This window comes from Cyrtonyx montezumae, unplaced genomic scaffold (genome assembly GCF_038088225.1).
Source record: "Cyrtonyx montezumae isolate F1298 unplaced genomic scaffold, pur_monq_1.0 scaffold_3, whole genome shotgun sequence".
Taxonomy (NCBI): domain Eukaryota; kingdom Metazoa; phylum Chordata; class Aves; order Galliformes; family Odontophoridae; genus Cyrtonyx; species Cyrtonyx montezumae.
This window is the reverse complement of record NW_027072034.1, coordinates 37604205-37614080: the sequence shown is the minus strand read 5'-3', so window position 1 is coordinate 37614080 and position 9876 is coordinate 37604205. Positions and strand designations below refer to the sequence as shown.

Genomic DNA, 9876 nt, shown 5'->3' with positions numbered 1-9876 from the left:
ACCGGTGGTACTGAGATGACTAGCTAAAATCAGTCTATGGATTCAAGGAGAGAAGCACAGATGCACTCCCCACATCAGCGTGGGGAAAGCCGCACCCCAAGAGTACACATCCTGCTGAATTAACAGGGGACATAGCTGTACATCACAGGACTGTCAAGATGAGCAGCTAAGCCTCATTACTCAACCCTTCTTTAAAAATAAAAAATGATTCTCATACAACAATTCTGCAGATATTAACACTGACACATGAAAACAGCAACTTCAGTTCACAGGAAACAGATTCTCTTTAATTTTACCATAAAAAGGCAAAATAAACTCGTTCACTTTAACGTTATAGCTTTTAATATTCCTGAGCTCCATTTAGAAGCATATTCTTAGATGCATTTAACAAGAGACACTGCAGCCTTACTTTTCAACACCGCAAGTAAAAATAATTTAGCAAGAAGGCCCCTTTTTCAAAAGACAATGGCTAGCTCTGTACGTACCTGAAAAAAAGCTTTAAGTGGCTCCACACCACTCAAAGTAATTAAAACCCATGTAAGTCAACAAGGCAACAGAACAACTTTTCAACCTTTTTACCACTGATTCTTACTTCCTACACCAGTGTGCCTTTCTTACGTACAAAGTATTACTATACAAAGGGCATCACATGCCAGAATAATTTGGGCAACAAAGCCTGGCACTATACAGATGTATGGAGGAATCACAGCAGTTTAAAAGATTTCCTGCATATCTTTATAGTCAGCTTTAAGAATCACATGAAAGTCTGTTATCTGTCTCAATCAGCAAAACTCTACTTTGTTAAACATGATTTCATTAAGTGCACCAGAAAGCATTTTAGATAAATCTTGTATGCCATAGCTTGTCATGACTGTAGCTTCTGTAACTGGCAAATATGTACTTCTCAAACCAAGTTAGGTGATGAAGAGAAAGTAAGTCAGCTGACATTAAAATTCAGAAAACTGAAAAATCAAGGAAGCAGATTGGATTTTAGCACTGTAGAAATTCAAATACAAGCAGAGGTGATTACATCTACGTTGTGGTAAAATCCTAGAAAGAGACAACAAAGCACAACAGAACTTTAGAAAAAAAAAACAATCAGGCATCTATTTTAGGGACTAGATGCAAGTTACGCATTGGTTTAATAGAAGGTTTTCTTATAGCAGTCACACCAGTGAGGTCTCAATTACGACCTGCTGGCCCTTGTGTCCAACCACAGCCTTTTCAAACAGTCGGAGCCTCCACTATCCACTCCAAGTACTCCTGTGCTTGCTCAGTGATCTCCTCCGGTACCTCCGTTTTCTGCTCGAGCTTCTGCGACTACGACTTTTTTCTCTTCTGTCTCTTTTACGTTCACTACTGCGAGTTCTTCTATAGTGTGAACGTCTGGGGCTTACACTTCTCCGTCGAGGACTATGACTTCGTCGAGGACTGTAGCTTCTGCTAGAGTGTCTATAATACCTCCTTTCCCTCCTCCGTCTTTCATCCTGGTAACTCACATCTCTTCTGTGCCTGCTTCTCTCTCGTTTACCCTTACTCTCATCGGTGTTTATACTGCTACATGAACGGCTCTTTCTTCTCCTTAGCTCTGTGCTATGTTTGCCTTGCTCACAGCGCGACTCCTTCCTGCAGGTATTCTTCTGCTGGTCGTTGGCAGGAACTCGTGACAGTACACCTGAACTTCTTTTCTCTGAACACCGCTCTGAGTCTGTGGCATGAAGTTTCTGACCTTCTTTGACATCAACTCTGTCATTAATACTGCCGTTCAAATACTTGCACTGAGTATTTACGCTCTCAGGGGATGGCAGTTCTCTTTGAGAGTCTGATGCAGGTCTGCCTGCAACAGCCTGTCCTGAGGTAGAAGTGATGCAGCTGGATGACACAGTGTGTGGAACATCACTAACAGTTTTCACAGTGCCAGAGAGAGATGCTTCTGTTTCTTCCTTGCTTTGATGAACTGCATCCATTTTCTTGCTAAGAAGATTGTTCAGTAGTTTCTCCCTCAGTTCTTTTTCTTTCCTTTGCAACCCCAGTGCTCTTTCTTTTTCTTCTTCCACACGTCTGAGCTCAGCCTCCTGAAGCTTTCGTTTCTCCTCTAGTTCCTGCAGACGGATCTTTTCTTCATTTTGTTCTTGTTCCAAAAGCTTTACTGTCTGAAAGACAATCAAAGGGGAAGTCAGAGTAAATATTTATAGATCTATTCATGCTTCCAATATCACAAAAGCAGCAAACTGGTAAGAAAAAAAAGATGTCTTTTGAACAGAAGCTGACCATTCTAAAACAAGAGGGTTGCTCCCCCTGTTACAGAAGAGAAAAATAAAGAAATAAAAATTAAAAAAGGAATGCTGTAACATGCAGTTATTGTAAGGTGAAATATCAGTGTAACACTGACAAGAATTTTATGAATTTAGTTTGAGCAGTTTCACAATGCAAAGAAAAGCTCAATCTTTATGCATCCTTAGTATGAGGAATGTAACACACAAGCAAGAGCAACATCTGTAACTTGAAATATTTGAAAATTCTCAGGGTCATCACTTGAAGGTTTCAGTCAAACTAAAACTTTCTCCTAGTTTTGTGACCTGTGACTACTTTACAATGGGTCTACTAAAAAAATAAAGCAGTCTATGTAGAAACGAATTCTCATATTGTCAATCATTTTAATAACACATGATACTAAAGAGAAGACTGAAACTTTTAATTCTACCCCAGACAGCTTAGTGCAGTCCTCAATATTATAAAATAGTTCTATTTTCTGTCTATCGGTCTACTTTACTGTCACAAAGCCTGCAAGTATTTCTCTTTTTCTCCTAGCATACAATTGACCATTTAGCCCTTTATGAGCTCTAATTCAAAAATACCTTCTTCAAAAATACAGAACACTTGTCATTGCTGCAAAAAATATGTAAAGTGTATTACATAATACCTTAAACTTTATCCAAATCTTAATCGAATGCTTTCCTTCTCTAGTGAAAAAATAACATTAACACCTTTAGAGACAGAATCTAACATTCAAAACTTGTGCACTTGTACCACAGTACTTCTCCTACAGATAAATCATTCTACATGTTTTTTAAACATCAAATAATGAAACCTCTTTCTCTGAAACTGGAAAAAGTAGCTAGTGGAACTGCTGAATGCTAGAACAGAAAAAGTACCAACATTCATATTAGAAATAAGGAGGCCTGCATCTTAGCCTCTGTTTAACTAACTTTATCATGCTTACACATTCTTCTCCCGGCCTTTAGACCAAGACTGACAATTAGCCTTGGAAGGACTACAGATTCAAGCTCAGCCTTTCATTTACCTACGTATCTATTTTACCATGGGAGAAACACAGTTCACTGCAATGTTTTGAATTTCTGAACTACACAACAGGTTTAGTACCTCTCCTTAAGAAGCAGCAGCCCCCACTCCCTGCTAAGTCAGTTGTTCTGCTGGGTTCCTCATTAGCTTCTGCAATAAAATAATAGTTACCTTTGCCCTGCTTAGCAGTTCTGCAATGAGCCTGATGGACTGAAGATTTCTCTGAGCTAACAGAAGCTTCCTTTCTTCTAACTTTATCTTCTCTTGAAGTTTCTTCTGTTCTTCAGCTTGAAGTTTTTCAAGCTGCTTTTTGTTTCGTCGAACTTCACGATCTTTCTGCTTCTGTTCTCTCTTGCGCAATTTTTCTTCTCTTTTTCTCTCTCTCTCATATTCTTCAAGTTCTTTCTGCTTCCTAAAAGAACATTAGATTTTTAACTTGTCTAGGACAGGTACAGTTTTAAACTCTAGCTGTATACAAAAAGGAATTTTGTACTCTGAATTAATTTTCTTAATAGATGTTGTTGATTGCTGAATAATTGAAATAAGAAACAGTGAATTTTTTAGTCCTTACCTGTGTTGATAAAAAACAACCATCAGCTTGTGAATATTCAAAAACATGCTGGTATCCAAACATAAAATATGGTTATAAGAGATTAAAAAAATCATCTCTGATAGGATTGTTTTGCTGTTAATGATGCGTTATTGAGCAGCTGGGCATCAATCATCACAGCAAGACAAAAATTACCATACCAATAAATGTGGCTTGTGAACTGAACACAAGTATTTGTGACAATACAAATAACCTTACTGAGTAAATTAAACCATCTTACTGAAGCAAAACTGTTACATCACACTTTTAGAAACTGTTAAATACCTAAAAATTATGCAATGAGAAATGATACCCAACAGAACAACTGGACATCATAAAATCTGGAAAACAAATACTGCATTAACATTTATATTCTGAATAGCAGTTATATGACATCTGGATTTACATCCATTTTCTTAAAATATTACTGTTAAACATGCTTTCATCTTATTCTTTCCTAAAAAAAAATAATACCAAACAAACAAATAAAACCACTATTCTTCATCTCCAGGTCCCATAAACCCTGAACGTAACTTCCCTGAAAGGACTACAATATTCTCAGTTTTAAATGCTTGGCTTCCACTAAAGGAGTAAGTACTCCAAGTAATTAGTTGTTTTCTGTTGATGCAAGCAGGAATGAGGAATTGCAGTTTAGCTCTACTTTATTGCTAAAGATATAACTAAAAGCCATAAGCAGTAACTACCTTTCTTCCTCTCTCTGTTTTTCCTCAGCTTCCTTCTCCCGGCGTTTTTGCTCTTCTCTCTGCTTTTCAAGCTCCTGAAGCTTCTGCCTTTCGAGTTGACGCTTCTTAATTGATGCATCACTGAGGTGCTTTGTCGAGTCAAAAGAAACCTTTACAGAATACAATTTAAATCAGTTGTAAGTAAATAGAACAACAACAACAAAAAAACATTCTGTGATTTTATAACACTGATTCTACCCTGGTGCAAGCAGGGATCTGTAACACAAGCCACTGTTCTGTGGAAGACATGAACCACAGAGTACAAAACAAGCACACATACTGTGCAGTTCAATTAATTTAGACAGTGTAAAAGCAATGTTTCCATAAAAGTCCTGTAGAAAGAGTTGGACAATCTTGTGACCTTGTATGAAAGTGATCTATCTTGACAGTACAGACACAGCCTTCTCTCTCTGCTATCAATCCCAAGGCAGCTGCCAGGAAGGCATGCATACTCTTGCATAGAGAAACTAAATTTGGGAACCTCAATCCACTGCGTGCAAGTGACAGCTTGAATTTCACATCCCCTTGAGAACAGGAGGGCTAAGGTACAACATCTGCGCTTCAAATGAACAACTTTAGTTACAAGACAATAACTGACTAAACTAAAATCTTAATGAATTAATATTTGCACCTTCACAAATTACATACATAAATACTCAAGCCTTTTCCTGAAATCTACTTGCTGACTTGATGAATGTAAATTAAACATACTGAAATAAATAAGCAATTCAACTAGTATGTAAATACATAAGCAGTCTCCAAACATATCACAGCAAGCTTTCCATAGGACATACTGACGTAGATAAAGCATCTGAAGAGACTGACTTGTTCCGGATCACCTCCTGTCAACTTTACTTCCTAAGACAATGAGGTTACATAGAAAAAGATTTGGAGAACTCAGTATGTAAATATTATGAATTTGACACACTGGATTCACAGAGAATTTATGAAACAGGACAACATACTGCTTCAATGTTTGGATGGCTTTTCTGTTCACAAAGTACACTAACCACAATTAGCTCTGTATTCCACAGGCCATACAGGCCACAGGGCACTACTTCACAGTTCTGACACTTGACAATGCAGATACCAAATAAAAGCTGTCACTCTCCCCAGAGCTTCTAATTGTTAGTGTACACAAAAGAAAACATGCTTTAAAGCCAACCTTAGCAAGCCTGAACTTTCTATGAATTATTTTTTAAATTATATCAAATATGTATTACTTTCTAAAATCCATTTAGCAAGTAACACTCACAATATTTGGTAGTCCCTCAACAGTTTTCATTTCAGTGTTGTTTTTTTTTTTTTTTAAATAAATAAGAGTAAAACGTCACTCAACTTTGTTTACAGTCTAACAGCACGTTTATTCTATCACTTCCCTTTTAAAACTGCATTATGGCAGGTTCCCCAAACCGTACAGTAATGTCAGCTGATCTCACCACTACAGTAAACAACTGCAGGCTTTATGAAATTCACATTTATCTGTGCCAACAGCTTCTCACCTTTATATTGCAAGCCACAGCCTTGCCATCATCGCCTTTAAACATCAGCTTCATCCCTCGCAAGGCATTCATGGCTTTAATGAAACCTGCATACTCCCGATACTGAACATAAGCTTCAAAATTTAAATGGCCTCCAAAGCTGAAAGTGTGAAAATTTCTGCCAGTCATTTCTTCTCTGTAAGGGTCCAGCATGGGTATGTCCACGTTACGTATTTCTCCAAATTTCTGGAAAACTTTTGTAAGGACTTCTTCACTTGGCTTTTCTGAGCCAGAGTCCTTTGCTGCAAACCACTTACAAGGCAAGCCTTCGAGATGAATGGTATCTGGCCTTTCCCCTGGCAAAGTCTCATTCATATCTTTCGCATCACGGAAAAATGAGTCCCAGTCATGCCTGGTAGGAAAGTCGATCTTGTATTCTGCGGCACGAACTTTTAAAATGTCAGAGAAGCCACTCAGCTTGATTGTTTTGCCATCAAGGCATGCAAGAAAAGACTTGACTAAACTTTTGTTTTCAACCTCTCCTTCGAAGCGGATGAAATCCATCGTGCTTTTGGAAATCCGCAGAGTGGAAAACTGATGGGTTTGCACCATCCCTTTCAGTCTTTCCATCACTTCCCAGTTCGAAATGGACTTTCCAGGTTGCTTCAGCTGAGGAAGTGCCACACTGATGGTCATTTTTGTAATGGGTTTAAGGTATAACCCACAGGGAGCACAGAGCTCTACAGCTTCTGATGTATCATGAACTATCGTTGCAGCAGCCATAACACAGAAAAAGCACAGGATAAGAAAAAATAAATAAAATAAAGATGCAAGTTTAAGTTGCAGGCCCACAGTAGTCAAATAAAACAGCCCTTATCCGTAAACAATGCAATTCTTTGGACATTTAACCATTCCCAACCAACGTCTCTTAACACGAGAGTCAACTACCGAGCTAAAACTGAGCAGTACAAACATCTTAAATTACTTTACAACCGCCAGAACCTACAAATAATTAAAACTCAGCAAGGCCTCGGAAGAAAAGGAGCCGACGACAATCTCGGGCGCGCACGAAGCCGGCGAGCGGCGGCTCAGAAAGCAGCCAGCCCTGCTCCAGGGAGGAAGGAACGGGAGCGACGTCAGCCCGCTCCCAACAACAAACGCACCACAGCGGGGAGCGCTACAGCGGGCGCCCCGTTCACCGGCAGGAAGGCTCCTCGCGAGCTCCCTGCAACGAGACAAAAACACCCCCTTTATTTCTAAAGGCCCGCGGCCCCTCCACTGGACCTCGGCAGCCTCGCCCCTACGAACCGCGACGGCGGCCCCGAAGCGAGCGGGGCCACGCGACGACACCAGCAGCACCCCGACAGGCGCCGGCGGGGGCACAGCTCCCCGCCCCCTCCTCGCCTCACCCGTAGCCGCCGGGCAGGACCGGGTGCCGGCCGGGCCCCGCAGGAAACCGCCGCCAGCCCCGCGTGCCCCGCCGCGCGCAGCCGCCGTAGCTTCCGCTTCCGGACCGGGCGCGATGGCGGTTCCGCGGTGGCGGCGGCGGGGCGGGCGGTGGCGCATGCGCAATGGGCGCTGGTAGCGGCTGGCTTTTGTCGTGAGTGGCGGGTTGTGCTGTTCCGCTGTTTGTGCGCTCTCTCTGAGGTCGTAGAGTCGTTTGAGTTGAAAGGAACCCTTCAAAGTCATCTCGTCCAACCGCCTTGCACTGTACAGGGACATCTACGGCTCCATCAGAGCCCTGCAAAATCACAGAATTGTAGGAGACAGAAGAACTGTAGAGATCATGAAATCCAAACCCCCCCCCCCACCCCCCCCAGGTAGGAAGGCATCCGGACAGGTCTTGGATCCCTTCAGAGGAGGAGAATCCACAACTTCTCTGGGCAGCATGTTCCAGTGCTCTAGCTCTGACACTAAAGTTCTTCCTCGTGTTTGTATGGACTTCCTGTATTCCAGTTTCTGCCCCATGTCCTATTGCTGCACACCACCAGAAAGACTCCACCTCCATCAACTTGACTCCTGCTAGAATACATAGAAGCAGTGATGAGATCCCTTCTCAGCCTTCTCCAGAGTGAAAAGCCCCAGGTCACTCAGCCTTTTCTCATACAGGAGATGCTCCAGACCCCTCATCATCCTTGTGGCCCTCCACTAAACTCTCCAATAGCTCCCTATCTTTCTTTGTAACTGAACACAGTGCTCCAGATATGGCCTCACCAGGGCAGAGTAGAGGGCGAGGATCACCTCCCTCAACCTGCTAGTTGCATTCTTCTTAATGTACTCTAGGATCCCATTGGCCTTCTTGTCCACCAGGGCACACTGCTGGCTCACGGCCAACATGTAGTCTACCAAAACACTGGGGTCCTTCTCTGCAGAGCTCTTTTCTAACAGATCATCCCCCAGCCTGTACTGGTGCACACAGTTATTCCTCCCTAGGTGGAAGACTCTACACTTGCTCATGTTGAGCCTCATCAGGTTCCTCTCTGCCCAACTCTCCAGCCTGTCCAGATATTATTGAATGACAGCACAGTCTTCCGGTGTGTCATCCACTCCCCTCAGCTTTGTATCATCATATTACTTGCTGAGGAATACACTATCCATTCATCCAGGTGGCTGACAATTGTTGAACAAGCTTGGACCCAGCACTGACTACTGGGGAACACCACAAATTACAGGCCTACAACTAGACTATGTGCCATTCATCACAGCACTCTGACTAATGGATTCGTGCTTGACCTTGAATGTCTCCCAGGCACAGGGAACACCTACAAAGGAAGACAGCCTCTCACTTGCTGCTATTTGACCTTTCTGCTAGCTTGTGGTTTTCCTGAAAATCGAAGTCTATGTTTATGAAAAAAAAAAACAAAACACCACCAAACCACACAGGATAGAATTTCACTGCAGAAATGCAGGTGACTAGTGATATTTAAGATGCTGTGAGATATCCAGACCCCCATATACATGGGGTTGGACAATGTCCACAGGGCCTGCATACTGTCAGCTGGAGGCTGTGCTGGGTGACCTGTAGTATTCTGAACAGCAGAAAGTACAGGAGGTGGACAACTGAATTCAGTGCTGCCTTAGAGACTGTGAGTTCAGGGTCTTGCTTGGCTTTCTACTGCTTCTTCAAGAGGGCCTGAGGCTTCTCAGGTCCTGGGCTGAACCTCCTGCAGCTCAGCTGACAGATACATGGGTACCTCAGTTGGCTATAGTTCCCCACACCAGGAAGATGAATCCTGCTTCTGTTTAACAAATGGCTGTCTGCATGCAGAGGCCTGAATTCACAGCTCTTAGTCTTTAACTGGATGACATTCTTGGTGCTGTCAATATCCAGGAGTTGTTTAATCAACAGGTATGTGCATGGGAAAAGGAAGTGAAATATGGAAATTACTGATGTGTCTTCAAAAAAATTCACTAATATATATAATAGAATTGTAGAATCATTTGAGCTGGAAGAGAACTTTGGAGGTCATTAGTCCATAGGTCCATTACTCTTTTAATTTGAAACCATTTCCCCTTATCCTGTCACAACAGAAATTGCTAGAGAGTCTGTCCCCTTCGTTCTCTTAGTCCCTGTTTAGATACTGAAATACCACTATCAGGTCTTCCTGGATCCTTGTCTTCTCAAGGCTGAACAGCCCCAGCTCTCTCAGCCTGTAATTGTATGGAGGCGTTCCATCCCTTGGATCATTTTTGTGGCCCTCCTCTGGACACACTGCAACACATTTATGTCTCTCCTGTACTGAGGACTCCATATCTGGAT

At 42.1% G+C, this 9876-nt stretch overlaps 1 protein-coding gene across 2 annotated transcripts; it reads right to left on the bottom strand.

Annotated features, from left to right (window-relative positions):
• Window positions 1-265: 265 nt before the first annotated feature.
• Window positions 266-7596, bottom strand: AKAP17A (A-kinase anchoring protein 17A). Of its 2 annotated transcripts, XM_065741243.1 has the most exons (5): window positions 7123-7594; window positions 6138-6880; window positions 4597-4745; window positions 3475-3715; window positions 266-2153 (listed from the first exon to the last, which is right to left on the bottom strand). In XM_065741243.1, exons 2-5 carry the CDS (start codon window positions 6810-6812, stop codon window positions 1245-1247), a joined length of 1974 nt encoding a protein of 657 aa, XP_065597315.1. In that variant the 5' UTR covers window positions 6813-6880; window positions 7123-7594; the 3' UTR covers window positions 266-1244. The 2 variants fall into 2 exon arrangements, with proteins under 2 accessions (XP_065597315.1, XP_065597314.1); XM_065741242.1 differs by having other exon boundaries at window positions 6138-7596.
• Between the last annotated feature and the right edge of the window lie 2280 nt (window positions 7597-9876).